This window comes from Trichechus manatus, unplaced genomic scaffold (assembly GCF_000243295.1).
Source record: "Trichechus manatus latirostris isolate Lorelei unplaced genomic scaffold, TriManLat1.0 scaffold00039, whole genome shotgun sequence".
In the NCBI taxonomy this organism is placed as follows: domain Eukaryota; kingdom Metazoa; phylum Chordata; class Mammalia; order Sirenia; family Trichechidae; genus Trichechus; species Trichechus manatus.
This window is the reverse complement of record NW_004443975.1, coordinates 8,867,654-8,886,268: the sequence shown is the minus strand read 5'-3', so window position 1 is coordinate 8,886,268 and position 18,615 is coordinate 8,867,654. Positions and strand designations below refer to the sequence as shown.

The 18,615-nt window shown below is 35.9% G+C and overlaps 1 protein-coding gene across 5 annotated transcripts in view; it reads right to left on the bottom strand.

Annotated features, from left to right (window-relative positions):
- Positions 1-18,615, bottom strand: part of CDC42BPA (CDC42 binding protein kinase alpha) — a 338,979-nt gene that overhangs the window by 74,993 nt on the left and 245,371 nt on the right. For all 5 annotated transcript variants that reach the window (XM_004375875.3, XM_023730922.1, XM_012555417.2 and 2 more), the window contains 2 exons: positions 15,523-15,628; positions 4,376-4,500 (listed from right to left, as the gene is read on the bottom strand). In XM_004375875.3, the coding sequence (XP_004375932.1) occupies positions 4,376-4,500; positions 15,523-15,628 (231 nt within the window). The remainder of the gene's footprint in view (positions 1-4,375; positions 4,501-15,522; positions 15,629-18,615) is intronic.

Below are 18,615 nucleotides of genomic sequence, written 5' to 3'. Positions count from 1 at the left end.
GGTCTTATACAACAATTCCTTTTCATCATTATTGCTCTTTGTCTGTTTCTGACCTAGGTCTTCGAAAATCTCACTTCCCCCCAGTCCCAACACTGTCTCTTGCCCCTTGCCTCTAGGATATCTGGTTAAGTCTACTCATACTCATTGTCTTACGTTTTGTAACAGTTTTAGAGGCATGTCTCTGATCTTTCCTCGGGCTAAATCATTCATATATAGCACTAATCTCATAGTTATTATGACTACATGCAAACAATTATCTTCTCTACTACTTCTTATATTACCGATTTTATTATTTCCAATGTTTCCTTTCAATATGTACAGACCTTTCCTAACCACCCCCCTCAAAATGTTCCGTATCTCAGCTGTCCCAATCGCCAACATTCTATTTCTCTCCCTTCATTTTTATAGAAGTCCCTGGGTAGTGCAAACAGTTAATGTGTTCGGCTTAACCAAAAGGTTGGAGGTTTGAGTCCACTCAGAGGCACCTTGGAAGAAAGGCCTGGTGATCTACTTCTGAAAAATCAGCCACTGAAAACCCTATGGAGCACAGTTCCACTCTGATACACATGGAGTTGCCATGAGTCTGAATTGACTTGACGACAACTGGTTGGTTTCACTGCTGTACTTATTTATATCTAATTGCTCAACCCTTCAGTCACTCTTATATACTCCCTGATGTCTGATTTCTGTCTCAACTATTTTGCTAAAACTACAGTCTGTTAAAACAACTGCTCAATTACAAAAGACCAACTCAGATCTATTTTGTTCTTTTGGCATATCTAATCCTCTCCTCCCAATTTCTTTCAAAAATTAATCAAGAATTACTTATTAAATACTTACAAAAGAAGATATATAAGATATGATCTGTGAAACCAAACCCACTGCTGTCAATTCCAACTCAGAGCAACCTTAAAGGACAGAAGAGAATTGCCACATATGGTTTCTAAGACTATATAAATCTTTACAGAAGCAGACTTCCACATCTTTCTCCTGTGGAGCAGCTGTTAAGTGCAAACCATCAATCTTTAGGTTAGCAGCCAAGTGTTTAATCACTGCACCACCACCAGGGCTCCTTGATCGTTGTAAAGTTGGGGATACAGAACCTATATAGTACAGTAATTAAGCACTTAGATTCTTGAGTCAAACAGACCTGGGTTCAAATCCTAGCTCTGCTGCTTACCAGCTATGTGACTTTGGATGTCACTTACCCCTTCTAAATTTGTTTTCTCACCTGTAATATAAAGATAATAATAATATCTACTCATAGGACTGATGATAAATAAGAACACATGAAAATTTTCAGTCCAATGCCTGGAAGATACTATGTTTCAATAAACATAAATTACTATTCTAAACAAATGAAGATTACTGAGTGAGAGATGTTTGCAATAATGTAGATGGATTAAAATAATCCATTGCCTCTGATAAGCCAATGCTGAGAAAGAAAGTCCTTGCTCTATTACAGTGGTGAGAAGCAAGTTCCCCTTAGCTCTAAAAGATTTTCATATGAAAGAGATATTTTATAGGAAAAGATAAAGGGGGGTTAAGTTCCTTCAAATGAGGTTACACCTACAGTAGTATTTATTTTGTATTAAAACTTAATTTTTCCAATAGAAACAATGAAAATATTGTATACCACAAGTTTCCATAACCTTGTTTTGGTATTACTTCATTTTTTAATATACCAGTTTGAAAAAATGGAAATAGCCCAAGTCCTACTATCTTTTTTAAGCTTGGGTATTATATCTCAGAGAGCTAAGTTTCAAGTAAGTGAGAACTCTGATAACAGGAAATACATCTTTTACTTTTAGCTTACTCAAACTTTTCCTATGAAATACCCCTTTCATATGAAAACAGCCAATGAGTGAATTCCAACTCATGGTGACCCCATGCAAATCAGAGTAGAACTGTGCTCCATAGGGTTTTCATTGGCTGATTTTTTTGGAGAATCACTAGGCTTTTCTTCCAAGGTACATTTGGGCGGAGTCGAACCTCCAATCTTTCAGTTAGCGGCTGAGCACATTAAACATTTGCACTGAGGAACTCCTTTTTGCCTACCAGGTATTCAATAATTTGTTATCTTATATGTTAATCCATTTCTAAACAACAGCTCTTAAGCAAAGTGACTTCCTTATATTCCTGATTTGTTCTGCATATTTCACCTGAATGTGAAAAGTGTAAAATGAGTGTTTTGTGGCACATATAAAAACTTTCATCTTCATCCCTTCTACTATCCCTTTCAGGAGCGTTCACATTTAAAGCTTCCTTCCTTTACCAGAACCACTTCTCATTCCATCCGAACCCACCCTGCCAGTCACTGGAAAAGAGCAGTGGTCTACGATCTCAGTCTTTGGTCATATCAGCTTTGTCTTCTATAAAGTCATTGTTAGTTCCACTTTAATTATAAATCTGATTACATTATAACGGATTTACAAAATGAAGAGTCATAATTTTTGATATTATAAACTTGGCTAAAGATTAAAATAAGTTCATTTCAGAAATGTGGATTTGATGACATAGATGTAAATTTAACATTAATGAACATTTAATTGTACTATTTGCAACACAATCAAATTTCCAAATTTAGGCACTTTCCTTTAGATATGCACTGAATAGTCACACGTTCATGAGCTGAAGATTAGTTAAAATAAGAACCCTATGGCGCACTGGTTAAGAGCTTGGCTGCTGACCAAAAGGTCAGCAGTTTGAATCTGCCAGCCACTCCCTGGAAACCCTATGGGGCAGTTCTACTCCGTCCTAAAGGGCTGCTCTGAGTTGGAACTGATTGGACGGTACATAACAACAGTTAAGTCAATATAAAAATACTTGAGTCATTTAGGTAAGATTACTTTAAAAGACAGTGTTTATTCACTTTTGATTTTATTTAACAAGGAGATTATGAATCTAGTATAAGTAAGAAAAATGGCAAAATACTTAACCAAAATATGAGCACATGAAACAAAAATTCACAACAAATGACTGCTCTGCAGATACATGAAGAAACCAGTTGTTTTGATATAAATTAAAAATCCATGATGCACCAAAAGAGTAAAAAAAAGTTAGTGAATATAAAAAGTTAAGCTACCACTTTGGTGAGTAGCATCTGGGGTCTTAAAGGCCTGTGAGCGGCCATCTAAGATACTCCACTGGTCTCGTCCCTTTGGGAGCAAGGAAGAACGAAGAAAACTAAAGATACAAGGGAAACAATAGTCCAAAGGACTAATGGACCACATCTACCACAGCCTCCACCAGACTGAGTCCAGTACAACTAGATGGTGCCGGCTACCACCACTAACTGCTCTGATAGGGATCACAATAGAGGATCCTGGATAGAGCTGGAGAAAAATGTAGAACAAAATTCTAACTCACAAAAAAAGACCAGACTTACTGGCCTGACAAGAGACTGGAGAAACTCCAAGAGCACGGCCCCTGGACACCCTTTTAACTCAGTGATGAAGTCACTCCTGAGGTTCACCTTTCAGCCAAAGATTAGACAGGCCCATAAAACAAAAAGAGACTAAAGGGGCACACCAGCCCAGGGGCAAGGACTAGAAGGCAAGAAGAAACAGAAAAGCTGGTAATAAGGAACCCGAGGTCGAGAAGGGAAGAGTGTTGACATATCATGGGGTTGTTAACCAATGTCATAAAACAGTATATGTACTGTTTAATGAGAAGTTATTTTGTTCTGTAAACCTTCATCTGAAGTACAATTAAAAAAAAAAAAAGTTAAGCTACCTATTTCTATTACAGAATAACGTTCCTATTGGATTCTACTTTCTCCATGTACTACAAAGACATGCACATTTTTACAAGTACTAGACTGATTACTTAATGAATTAATATGAAGGTTACTAAAATAATTATTCCAAATTAAACTCCAAGAGTTTAAGGAACAGCTGATGAAACTAAAGTGCAACTATTTAAGGTTTCTAAAATGCCATGTGTAAGTTATTCTGTTATAATTATGAAAGAAGGGGATAGCACAGCATCTTCAGCTTCTAAATTTTTCTACAGGTCTTCTGTTTCTTAAAATAATCACAAATACAGTTATTTTGATCTGATAAAGGAAGTTTCTTCAGTTCTTAAAGGACCAACTCTGTCTTAGGAAAGGACTTTTTTTTTTTCTTCTTAGAATTATCAACTTTGAGTGAAGCTGTGTAAAATTGGTACAAGATATTTGTTGGAGTTAGGAAACAGAGGAACAGAACATAAAACATAGTAGAACACAAATGACAGCTAAGTAATAAAACTGCTTTTCAGAGTAATTTATTTTTCACAGCAAACAAATAAGATAAAGAACATGTAAGTAGCCTCCTGGAATTCACACCAATTTGATTGTATGCCCACAAAAACATATATTTAAAAGAGTACTCACCACTGAATTATTTCTGTGATTTGGGCTTCCCAATGTGCAACTGACTCTTTCTTGTCCGCTAGATCTTTGACCTCTTCTTCTAACTGCTGATTGTGCATACTTAAGTTCTCATACAAAGTGGTAAGCTGAAAGGCAGTTTAAAGACATGTCTGACTTTTAGAATCAGGAATTCAAGGTCTCAGATGCCTTTTGTCAAATCTGATAACTCATCATCTTCCACTAGAAAATGCTTGTCCTCCTGATTTCTTATTATTACATACCCTTCTGTTCACCAAATTTAAAAACATCGAGTATTCCTTGAATTCTCCTTCTCCCTTTCCTTACCCCCTATAGTAAATCGGTTCCATTTTCTTTTGCGTGAAGAAAGAACGCCTCAGTTCTGCTGGTGACAGTATCTCTCTCTCTCTCTCTCTTTTTAAGTCTGAAAATGTCTTTATATCATCTTCTTAAATTTTTACTATGAAGAACTTCAAACATATTAAGAAAACTCCCATGAGCTCAATGTCCAGTTTCAACAATGATCACCTCAACTTCAACCTTGTTTCATCTGTACTACTGTCCTGTTACCTCTTCCTCCTGTATTATTCTGAAGCAAATATCAGATATCAAATAATTTACCTATACACATTACTGCACATATCTCTAAAAAATCTCTTTAAATACAACCACAAAATCATTACACTGAAACAAATTTAACAAGTTTCCTTATGTCATCAAATAGGTAGCAATTATTCAAATTTCCAGTTATCTGAAAATGTCAAAAAACTTTCCAACAGTAAATATGTCTTTTAAGTCTCTCTGACTCTATAGGTTCCCCTCCAGACTTTTATTTTTCTTGCTATTATTGAAGAAGGGAAGTTGTGTGTCCTGTAGAGTCTTCTATAGTCTGCATACTTGCCTTCTTTTTTGAAAGATATTTCTGCTGTGTATAACATTCTAAGTTGGCAGTTATTTTCCTTTAGCACTTCAAAGATGTCATTTCTTTCTCTTCTGGATTCCATTTTCCCTATTGAGAGTCAGGTCTCAGTCTAATCTTTGCTCCTCTGAATGCAATGTGTCTTTCTCTTTGGCTGCTTTTAGGATTTTCTGTTGGCTGTTAGTTTTCAGCGATTTTTCTATGATGTGCCTAGGTTGATTTTAATTTTTATTTATCATCTTTAGGGTTTGTGGGACAATCTGTGGCTCAATGTTTTTCATAGGTTTTGGAAAATTACGGGCCATTAACTCTTCAAATATTGCTTTTGCCTCAGTCTCCCTTTCCTCTCCCTCTGGGAATCCAAATACTTGCATGTTAGATCTTTTCATTGTTTCCCCTATGTCTCATGCCCTCTTTTCTGTATTTTCTATCCTCTTTAGTTTCTGTCCATACTTTAGTCTGGAAATTTTTTTACTCACCCAGTCCTTTCTTTGATGCTTTCTAATCTATTGGTAAAATTTTCTATTGGGTAATTACTTCAGTTATTTCATTTTCACTTCTAAAAATTCTATTTGATTCCTCTATATAGATTCAGTTGTCTGCTGAAATTATTCATCATGTCTTCTATTTTCTTGAACATATCACACAGTTATTTTAAAGCCCACTTCTGAAAATTCCAATACTTGGAACCCTGTGGACCTGTCTGTACTGACTGCCAGCCCATCTTCATTTTTTTCTTAAGTGTTGCTGTTAATCTTTTTTCCTCTTGGTTTTCAGCCATTTGGTTGTGTCTAGTATGCTTGATGGAGCCCTGGTGGGGCAGTGGTTAAGAGCTCGGCTGCTAACCGAAAGGTCTGTAGTTCGAATCTACCAGCTGCTCCTTGGAAACCCTATGGGGCAGCTCTACTCTGTCCTACAGGGTTGCTATGAGTCAGAATAGACTTGATGGCAACGGGTTTTTTGGTAGTATGCTTGGTAATTTTCTACTGCATGTCAGACATTGTATATGAAAATTGTAGAGACAATGTGAGGCTCTGGATAATACCTTCCTCCAGAGAAAATTTACTTTTACTGGCAGCAGGTAATAAGACTAAAGCTAGACCAGGAATTGAGCTAATTAGAAGCTAGGTTTCAGTTTTTTCGGACGGCTCATCTCTTTCTGGTTCACCCTTATTCCTAGAAAGTAGCCTCTGAATGGGTCCAGTTGAAAGCTTGATTTGTTTACCAAGAATCCTGCACCTTGGCCTGCACTGAATTTCAGTTTTTCTCTCTCCAGCTTTATGAGACTGTGGAAAACTCTGCTCAGCTTTCCAGATTCTCAGCTACTGTTTCCATATTAGCAAAATGAAAATGTGGTACTGAACGCTGGGCAGCACTCTCTGCACTCCCCTTCTCTATAGGATCTTGGTCATTAAAGTCCTGGCTGGCTAGTTATCTTGTCAATGCCTTCCTACAGATACACATTGTAAGAAGTGTTCCTACAGAAATAATTTTAAAAAAAAATCCTGCTTTATAGATCTTCTTGGTGTAGTGATGGGTATGATGCAAGCTAATCTCTCACAGTCAGAAGCAAAAGTTCTTGCTTTATTAAGTTTTAAAAAACTGATAATAAATTACTTGCACACAATTTTAACCTGTTTCATGGCTACCTTTTTTTCTGGTAAGTGGTCTCCATCTGCCATTAGTTATTCCAATTACTTCCTTTCTTACATACTTATACAGACACTGTGCTAGTTTCTTTTTGATTACTGAACTTTGAAGGAGGTGAGTTGTTCCTAGAACAGCTATTTACAGAAGGTTTGTGGGGATTAGAGGCCGAAACCATGTTGCAAATCAGGGGCTGGCAAACTTTTACAATAAACAATCGAACAGTAACTATTTTCAGCTTTGCAGGTCACATATGGTATCTATTGCATACTATTCTTTTTAAATAATCTTTAAAAATGTAAAGATAATTCTTAGTTTGTAGGCCATAAAAACACGTTGTGCATCAGATGTGGCCAGAGGCTTTAGTTTGCCAACCTCCTAAGGTAACAGGACTTCTCCTAATGACCCAGAGGGGTGTGTGTGTGTGTGTGTGCGTGTGTGTGTGCATATGTGTGTGTGCGCGTGTGTGTCTTTTTAACCTTTACTTCTGGGTAGAGATAGGCAGTTGCGGCATAAGTCATAACGCAAAACTTTATTTCTTTGCCTCCGCCACAGAAATAAATCGCTTCATGTATATATGATTTGTCTGCAAATCCTCATTTTACTCTACACCTTCAACCTCCTTGGCTTCTCAGAAGGAAATGGGGTCCAGAGAAGCTATCACTGCCAGCACACACCCTGATCCTCCTATTGCGAACAAAGGATTTAAGTTTTGTACCTCACGGTGTGCCATTCATCTCTGAACACGTATTTTATCAGCTATTTTTATAATACATTTATTCAGGAATAACTTACATAACATAAAATAAACCCATTATAAGTGTATAGTTTGATGATTTTTAGTACAGGCAGTCCCCGGGTTACAAACGAGATCCATTCCTGAGTGCGTCTTTAAGAATCTGTAGGTATGTCAGAACAGGTGCACATGATTTTTATTTTGCCTTACTTTAGTGCAAGAAAAGGCTCTGAACCCTTTTCAATAATTTAAAAGCTGCACATGCATCAAGTGAAAGTGATTGTGATGAAGAATTTGTTGCTGAGTAGGGGTTGGTTCAATGCTTTCAAAGTGAGGGCTGATTTACATAACATCAAAGGGCAAGTACGAGTTGTCTGTAAGTCGGACATTCGTAACCCGGGGACTGATGGTGATTTTAAACAATTGTGCAGTGATCACCATAATCCAGTTTTAGAACACTTCCATTCCTAAGAAATCTCCCCCATGTCTATCTGCAGTCGATCCTGGTTCCCAGCCTGAGTTCTCAGCATCAGTGGTCTACTTTCTGTGTCTGTAGTAATGCCTTTTCTAGAAATTTTATGATCAGTGGAATCATACAATATGTAGTCTTTTGTATCTGAACAGTATTACTGATGCTCAATCATGGTGTTGTATGTATCAGAAGTTCACTCCCTTTTATTGCTGAGTAGTATTTCATGGATACAATACACTTCGTTTACCCATTCACCATTTGATAAACATTTGCATTGTTTCCAGTTATTATGAATAATGATATTACGAATATTCATATACAAGTCTTTAAAGGGAGTATGTTTTCATTTCTGTTGGATAAATAGGAGTAAAACTGCTGGGTTGTATCCTAAGTATATGCTTAATTTTTATTTCCAAATCATTTTCTAAAGTGGCTATACCATTTTACATTCCCACCAGCAGTGTATTAGAGTTCCAGTTCTTTCACATCCTTGCCATCAGTTGACACAGTCACTCTTTTTGATCACAGCCATGCTAGAAGGTGTACAGTAGTATCTCCTGTGGTTTGAATTTGCATTTTCCTAATGATTAATGATGTTAAGGGGCTCTGGTGGCACAGTGGTTAAGTGCTACAGCTGCTAACCAAAAGGTTTGCAGTTCGAATCCACCAGCCACTCCTTGGAAATCCTATCGGGCAGTTCTATTCTTATAAGGTTACTATAAGTCAGAATTGACTCAACAGCAATGGGTTTGGTTTTTTAAAATGATGTTGAGTATCTTCTCATGTGCTAATTGGTCATTCATATATCTTCTCTGGTGAAATATCTATTCAAAAGTTTTGTCCACTTTTTCATTGGATTGTTTGTATTCATTTTTTATTATTGAGTTGTAAGACTATTTTATATATTCTGGATACAAGTCCTTTATCACATAAATAATTCTCAAATATTTCCTCCCCATCTGTGGCATGTCTTTTCATTTTCTTAATGTTGTCTTTAAATTTTGATGAAATCCAATTTATCATTATTTTTCTCTCATGGATTGTACTTTTACTGTTATATTTTGCAATATTTGCCTAACCCAAAGTCACGAAGATATTCTCCTATGATTAGCTTTCATATTTCAGTTTATGATCTTGTTTTAGTTATTAATTTTTATATACGGTGTGAGGTAAGGATCTAAGTTCACTCTTTTTATACATGGATATCCAATTATTCCAGCACCATTTTGAACTGAATTGCCTTGGCACTTTTGTTGAACTCAATTGATCATAAATGTGAGGGCTTATTTTTAGACTCTGTACTCGGCTCCATTATGCCAACAATATACTCTTTTTATTACTGTGGATTTATAGTATGTTTTAAAATCAGGTAAATTCTCCTGCTTTGCTTTTCTTTCTCAAAGTTTTTTTGGCTATTATTGGTCCTTCGTATTCCCACATAAATCTAAGGGTAAGCCAATTTCTTTTTCTTTTTGGATGTGTCTATGGAGCTTCTATGACCTTGACTTGAACAAATTGTGCTGGCTTCCCCAGTGCTGTGTACTGTCTTACCCTTCACCAAAGATATCACTTATCTGTTGTCTACTTAGTGTTTTTCCCTCCTCACCTCTCCCCTCCCTCGTAACCATTAAAGATTGATTCTTTTTGTGTGTACATCTTTTCATGAGTTTCTATAATAGAGGTCTCATACAATATTTGTCCTTTTGTGATTGACATATTTTACTCAGCATAATACCCTCCAGATTCATCCATGATGTTTCGCAGGTTCATCATTGTTCTTTACTGTTGCGTAGTATTCCATTGTGTGTATGTACCACAGTTTGTTTAACCATTCATCTATTGATGGGCACTTAGGTTGTTTCTATTTTTCTGCTATTGTGAATAATGCAGCAATGAACATGGGTGTGCAAACGTCTATTTGTGTGACGCTCTTATTTCTCTAGGATATACTCCTAGGAGTGGGATTGCTGGATCGTATGGTATTTCCATTTCTATCTTTTTAAGAAAGTGCAATATCATTTTCCAAAATGGTTGCACTATTTTGCACTCCCACCAGCAGTGCATAAGAGTTCCAATCTCCCTGCAGCCTCTCCAACATTTGTTATTTTTTTATTGGTGCCAGTAATAGTGGGGTGAGATGATATCTCATTGTGGTTTTGATTTGCATTTCTCTAATGGTTAGTGATCACAAGCATTTCCTCATGTGTCTCATAGCTGCCTGCATGTCTTCTTTGGTGAAGTTTCTGTTCATATCCTTTGCCCATTTTTTAACTGGATTATTTCTCTTTTTGTTGTAGAGGTGTTGGATTTTCCTGTAGATTTGAGAGACTAGCCGTTTGTCAGATTTGTCATAGCCAAACATTTTTTCCCAGTCTGTAGGTTCTCTGTTTACTCTTTTGGTGAAATCTTTTGATAAGCTAAGTGTTTAATTTTTAGAAGATTCCAGTTAGCTAGCTTATCTTCTGGTGTTTGTATATTGTTAGTTATGGTTTGTATCCTATTTATGCCGTGTATTAGGGCCTCTAGCGTTGAACTTATTTTGTCTTCTATGATCTTCATAGTTTTTGGTTTTATATTCAGGTCTCTGATCCATTGTGAATTAGCTTTGTGTATGGTGTGAGGTGTGGGTCCTGTTTCATTTTTTTGCAGATGGACATCCAGTTTTGCCAGCACTATTTGTTAAAAAAACTGTCTGTTCCCCATTTGATGGACTTTGGGGCCTTGTTGAAGATCAGGTGACCGTAGGTGGATAGATTTACATCTGGGTTCTCAATTCTGTTCCATTGGTCAGTGTATCTGTCGTCGTACCAGTACCAGGCTGTTTTGACTACCATAGCTGTATAGTAGGTTCTGAGGTCAGGTAATGCAAGTCCTTCTACTACTTTATTCTTCTTCAATAGTGCTTTACTTATCTGAGGCTTCTTCCCTTTCCATATAAAGTTAATGATTAGTTTTTCCATGTCTTTAAAGAATGTTGTTGGTATTTGGATTGGGATTGCATTGCATTTGTAAATCGCTTTGGGTAGAACTGACATTTTTGCAATGTTGAGTCTACCTATACATGAGCATGGTATGTTTTTCCATGTACGTAGATCTCTTTTGGTGTCTTGCAGTAGTGTTTTGTAGTCTTCTTTGTATAGATCTTTTACATCCCTGGTTAGATTTATTCCTAAGTATTTTACTTTTTTAGGGGCTATTATAAATAGTATTTTTTCCTGATTTCCTTTTCATTGTTCTCTTCATTGGTATATAGGAATCCAACTGATTTTTGTACGTTTATCTTGTATCCTGCTACTCTGCTGAATCCTTCTATTAGTTTCAGTAGTTTTCTCATGGAGTCTTTAGGGTTTTCTAGGTATAGTATCATATCATCCGCAAATAGAGACAGTTTTACTTCTTCCTTACCAATCTGGATGTACTTTATTTCTTTTTCTTGCCTTATTGCTCTAGCTAGGATTTCCAGCAATGTTAAATAGGAGTGGTGATAAAGGGCTTCCTTATCTTGTTCTCAAGGGGAATGTTTTCAGCCTCTCTCCATTACGAATGATGTTAGCTGTTGGTTTTGTATAGATGCTCTTTATTATGTTGAGGAATTTCCCTTTTATACCTATTTTACTGAGAGTTTTTATCAGGAATGGGTGTTGGACTTTGTCAAATGCCTTTTCTGCGCCAATTAAGATGATCATGTGATTCTTTTATTTATGTGGTGAATTATGTTCACTAATTTTCTAACATTGAACAATCCTTGCATACCTGGTACGCATCCCACTTGGTCACAGTGTATTATTTTTTTTGATATAATGCTGAATTCTATTGGCTAGAATTTTGTTGAGAATTTTTGCATCTGTATTCATGAGAGATACTGATCTGTAATTTTCTTTTTTTGTGGTGTCTTTGCCTGGTTTTGGTATCAGGGTTATGCTGGCTTCATAGAATGAATTCAGAAGTATCCCTTTTCTATGTTCTGAAATAGTTTGAGTAGTACTCATGTAAGCTCTTCTCTGAATGTTTGGTAGAATTCTCCAGTGAAGCTAAGATTGTCAATTTCAACAAAAAAACCTACCAGAATTTTCACAGAGATTTCCCTGAATCTATAGATCAATTTGGGGAGAACTGCTATCCTAAGAATAGTGATTCTTCTAATCCATGAACGTGGCATATATCTCAATTTGTTTAGATGTTCCTTAATCTCAGCAATACTTTGTAGTTGTGTTCCTCTGGTTAATTTCCAGAGCTATAAAATGGTTGTTTTTGACAACTGTATCTACTTCTAAACTTTTTTTTTGAGAAGATTCATCAACCTCTTCATGCTACCATAATGAGAAGTCCAATTGTACCAACTATTTTTTGAGAATTACAGATGCAGTGTCTTCTCTCCACTAACTCCCGCAATACATCCTTTTTTGATTACCACTGCTTCTGGTAGCCCTCCAACTAACTTGTGGTTAAGTTTCAACTGGAGATTTGCAAGAAGAGAAGGAAAATGCAGACTTTGCACTACCATATTACAATAGTTACAAGTAATTTTAAACAGATTGCTTAATTTGTTTAATTAAAAACAAAGTTAACCTTTGCGTTATTATTGAATAAAAGCATGGACTTCAGAGCAAGACTACCTGTGTTTAAATCTCATTCTAACACTTCCCAGTTCTGGGATCTAGGAAAGTAGCTTGACCCTTCTTTGCCTCAGTGTTTTCATCTATAAAATAGGAAGTATAATAGGATATACCTCAAAGAGTTATTATGAGAATTAAATGAGTAGTATAATGTAACTTAGAAGAGAGCCTGTACATAGTAAATTCTACCTAAATATTAGTTAATTTCGAATGTCTGTGAATGAGAAGGTTTTACTATTTATACTTTCACTTGTCTGACTTATTATAAGACTACATAGGAATATAAAAAATGCTCATAACATTTTAAATGAAAAGGTAGATTACTAAATGGAATTATACATGACTGCAATTATGATAGAGGCAAAATCTGGAAGGTAACATTTAAAATAGAAACAGTTGTACTGTGATATTTAGATTATGAGTAACTTTCATGTTTAATATTTCTACATTTTTTGAAATGTGGCTTTTCTGTAAAATAATAATTAAAAAAAGAAGACATAACTATAAATTACATGTTTTCTTATATAAACCATTTATTTTCACTCCCCAGCATACACGACAAATTTTATTTGCAGTAAGTTATCTTTCAATGAAAAACAGAGCTTTGAAAATATCATCCAATTTTTTTCTATTTTAATTTTTCATCTTGCGGTTTAAAAATAGGAATGCAAGATATCTATTAGTTACACAAATGTAACTTTAAAAATTAATCTAGCAATTGATTTTTAGCTTCTATATCTGTAGCTTTGTTGAGAAGGAAGCCAGTTTTCTTCAAGCTAGTCCCCAATAGAAAGGTGTGTGGTAGGAGCAAATGCACTTTTTTGTTATCCGTCTTGTAGAAAATACCCAATTTAAACCAAACCAGAAAGAGACGGTGAAAATATGCAGTGAGGTGGAGTAAGTGTTAAGCATAGAGAGAAACAAAATCTAAACAACAAAACACAGCAAAAATAGAGAAGTAAAAGTTGTATAGAAGCAGCAAAAATAGAGAAGAAGTTCAAATGGAAACAGAAATCCTGATCCTTCCCTATTTCCCCAGGGTTACATATTGCCTTGTAACCATTTGTCATTAAATGTTTGCCTACCACATGAATTTGTTCTCAGGGTTGTACTTATACTCGATTGTACATTTCAATTTAGTAATATAATGTTCTATTTTATAAACTTAGGAGGAGTCAGGCTTTTATCTTTATCCTTCAGGCCTCATCAGACTACAAGGAGTCTTCACAATGCATAGCATACCTAAGTAAGTCTCTTCCTTATGGATGTATTAGATCTCAACACAATTTTAATCAAAAAAACATTTTAAAAAATTCTCTCTAAACTCAGCAGAACCTTAGAGTAATGATGATATTAAACCAAAAGCAGAATACAAGATTTGATCTATGTTCAATCTGATTATTTCCCAATACAATTTTTATTACACTGTAATTAAATCTTTTACTGGATAATTTGCTTAGTAACTCTACATAAAGAGGCCTTCTAGAATTTAATATTATTATTTTTATCTCGAGGTAAAATTCTTAATTTAACAGAATCTTAAAATTCTGTCTTGTAGATAGAAATGATATTTAATTTTATAGCCATTAGTCAAACACACAAAATAATTATGTGATCTAGTTGGATAAAGTTCAAATATTGTCAGTTTTTAATAGAAATAACTAACAGCTATTTTTGAAAGCATATACACTATTAATGGTTTAAAAAAATCCATTTATAATACTATATAATACTTATTATACAGCCATTTTCTACAATTCTTGTATATATTAGCTTCGTAAGTCTTTACAACATGAATAGTGTACTTTCTAAAGGCGTTTTCAATCAAACAAAAAAAGTAATTTCTTAAGTTATTAGAAAACAAAATAAGTCACAGGGAAGTTGTGAGGGAAACAGAGAGATACGGAACACAATAGAAAAGTGAGTTATTCATAGAATAAGGAGTCTCTATTTTACAACTATTTAGTCATGGTCCTTCAGGCTATTAATGGAATAACTGATAATTAAACATAATACTTTTATTGGAGAAAAATCCTAAAAATCATTATAAAACACAATTATCCAAGCCTTCTTATTTAAATATAAATAGAATCACTAAAACTTCTAGTTAATATTAGGATTTTTACAGCTGTGTGTTAAGAAGTGGCACAAGAAATGCACAATGGCAGCTTGAAAAATCTGATACTAAATGGAAAAACATTCCATTAAGTATTTGAAAATTTGTTCATACATCTGGCTAATTTTAAATTCAATCTATAGCTTTCCTTTTATTCAAGCTACAGAGTTTAGGAGAGTTGGTTTCTTTGGATTCTCAACTACCAATTGTCAAAAACCAATGGTCTCATTTTTAGCTATTAGCAGTTCTCCGTGGTGAATACAGTATCACAGATGTCATAATTCCACCAAGTTTTGCTTGCTCTTGCCAAGGGCCAACCATTTGAATTTCAAAGTATTGCTGAACTTAGCAAGCCATGGCAGAATAAGTGATGAGCATGAGAGAAAAGAGTTAAAAAGAAAATAGATGAAAAGTAAAATATAGAGGTCCCACAAAATAAATGGGACAAAGGATAAGATGAGATAAGCAAAACTCTCTCTCCAGAAGACTTCTGTCACAGATTGGTATAACAAAAAATTTCCTGTCCCATGTAAGTAATCTTAGTAAGGAGAATTACTAAATCAGAAATGAACACCAAATATAAAATTAAACCCACAATTCCTATCACAGCATATGCTCAATACAAATGAGACTGAATGACTCACCTTATCAAGTTCACTTGTTAGCTTTTTATTTTCTTCAGTTAATAACACTTTTTCTCGTTCATACTGTTGCTTGAACTCATTTTCAAATTCTTCTCTTTCACTTTGACTAACACAATTCAAAACATAAAAGGAAAGTAAGTAACTGAATTAAAAGTCAACTGAAAACTTGAAAGAAATCATTTTTGCAACAGCTATCATGTAATAGAAGCCCTGAAGGCACAACGGTTAAGAGCTCAGCTGCTAACTAAAAGGTTAGCAGTCTGAATGCTCCCAGCAGCTCCACGGAAGAAAGAGCTGGCAATATGCTTCCATAAAGATCCCAGCCAAGAAAACAGTATGGGGCAGTTCTACTCTGTCACATGGGGCTGCTACGAGTCAGAACTGACTCGACGGCACACAACAACAACAGATAAATATCAGATTGAACTCCTGGAGCCAAAAGTTAATGAAATAAGCTACTAAAATGAAAACAGTATTTGCCATCCGTTTCACATTCATTATGTTTTACCTAACGACCAATTAGTCTGAGACCAAGTTAGGTACTTTGTATATTTGCAGCACAATACTCTTAGAACATATAAAGTTTTGGGCTCTTATTTAAGATTGGCCCAGACTCACTATCTAGTTGTTTTTTTTCAATTGTACTTTAGATGAAGGTTTACAGAACTAGTTTCTCAATAAACAGTACACATATTGTTTTATGACATTGGTTAACAACCCCATGACATGTCAACACTCTCCCTTCTCGACCTTGGGTTCCCTATTACCAGCTTTCCTGTCCCCTCCTGCTTTCTAGTCCTTGCCCCTGGGCTGGTGTGTTCCTTTAGTCTTGTTTTATTTTATGGGCCTGTCTAATTTTTGGCTGAAGGGTGAACCTCAGGAGTGACTTCATTACTAAGATAAAAGGGTATCTGGGGGTCATATTCTTGGGATTTCTCCAGTCTCTGACAGGCCAGTAAGTCTGGTCTTTTTTTTTGTGAGTTAGAATTTTGTTCTACATTTTTCTCCTGCTCTGTCCGGGACCCTCTATTGTGATCCCTGTCAGAGCAGTCAGTGGTGGTAGTCAGGCACCATCTAGTGTACTGGACTCAGTCTGGTGGAGGCCATGGTAGATGTGGTTCATTAGTTCTTTGAACTAATCTTTCCCTTGTATTTTCAGTTTTCTTCATTCTCCCTTGCTCCCAAAGGGGTGAGATGAGTGGAATATCTTACATGGCCGCTCTCAGGCTTTTAAGAGCCCAGATGCTGCTCACCAAAGTAGAACGTAGAACATTTTCTATATAAACTATGTTATGCCAATTGAGCTGGTACTCACAGCCCCCAGACCAGCAATTTGGTCCCTCAGAGAGTTTGGATGTGTCTTTGGAGCTTCCGCAACCTTGTCTTATACAAGTTGTGCTGACTTCCCCAGTATTGCTTATTGTATTGCCCTTCACCAAAGTTACCACTTATCTATTTAGTGTTTTTCCATCCTCACCCCTGCCCTCACTCATAACCATCAACAGTTGTTTCTTTTTTTGTGTAAACCTTTTCATGAAGTTTTTACAGTAGTGGTCTCCTACAATATTTGTCCTTTTGTGACTGACTTATTTCACTCAGCCTAATACCATCCATATTCATCCATGAAATGTTTTGCAGATTCATCACTGTTATTGTTGCATAATACTCCATTGTGTGAATATACCATAATTTGTTTATCCATTCGTCTACTGATGGGCAGCTAGGTTGTTTCCATCTTTTTGCTGTCGTGAACAGTGCTGCAATGAACATGGGTGTGCATATATCTATTCATGTGATGGCTCTTATTTCTCTAGGATATATTCCTAGGAATGGGATTGCTGGATCATATGGTATTTCTATTTCTAGCTTTCTATGGAAGAGTCATATCATTTTCCAAAATGGGTGTAACATTTTGCATTCCCACCAGCAGCGCATAAGAGTTCCAATCTCTTCGCAGCCCCTCCGACATTTGTTATTTCTTGTTTCTTTGATTTGTGCCAGTAATGCCGGGGTTGGATGGTGTCTTAGTCATCTAGTGCTGCCATAACAGAAAACACCACAGGTGGATGACTTTAACAAAGAGAAAATTATTCTCTCACAGTCTAGTACGCTAGAAGTCCAAATTCAGGGCATCAGCTCCAGGGGAAGGCTTTCTCTGTTGGCTATCGTAGAAGGTCTTTGTCATCAATCTTCCCTTGGTCTGGGAGCATCTCAGCACAGGAAACCCTGCTCCTGGCACTGCTTTCTTGGTGGTATGAGGTCCTCCTGTCTCTCTGCTGGCTTCTCTCTTTTATAAAATCTCAAAAGAGACTGCCTTAAGACACTATCTAATTTTGTAGACCTCATCAATACAACAGCCGCTAATCCATTTTATTACATCATAGTGATAGAATTTACAGCACACAGGGAAATCATATCAAAAGACAAAACAGTAGACAATCATACAATATTGGGAATCATGACCTAGCCAAGTTGACAGATATTTTGGGGGAAAAGAATTCAATCCATGACAGATGGTATTTCATTGTGGTTTTGATTTGCATTTCTCTAATGGCTAGTGATCACAAGCATTTCCTCATGTATCTATCTGTTGGCCGCTTGAATGTCTTCTTTGGTGAAGTGTCTGTTCATTTCCTTTGCCTATTTTTTAATTGGGTTATTTTTGTTGTAGAGGTGTTGGATTTTCTTGTAGATTATGGAGATTAGACCTTTGTCTGATTTGTAATACCCAAAAAATTTTCCCCAGACTGTAGGTTCTCTTTTTACTCTTCTGCTGAAATCTTTTGATGAGCATAAGTGTCTAATTTTTAGAAGATCCCAGTTATCTAACTTATCTTCTGGAGTTTGTGTGTTGTTGGTTACGGTTTGTATCCTGTTAATGCCGTGTATTAGGACCTCTAGCGTTGATCCTATTTTTTCTTCTACGAACTTTATAGTTCGTGGCTTTATATTTGGTCTTTGATACATTTTGAATTAGTTTTTGTATATGGTGTGAGGTATGGGTCCTGTTTCATTTTTTTGCAGATGGACATCCAGTTTTGCCAGCACTATTTGTTAAAAAAACTGTCTGTTCCCCATTTGATGGACTTTGGG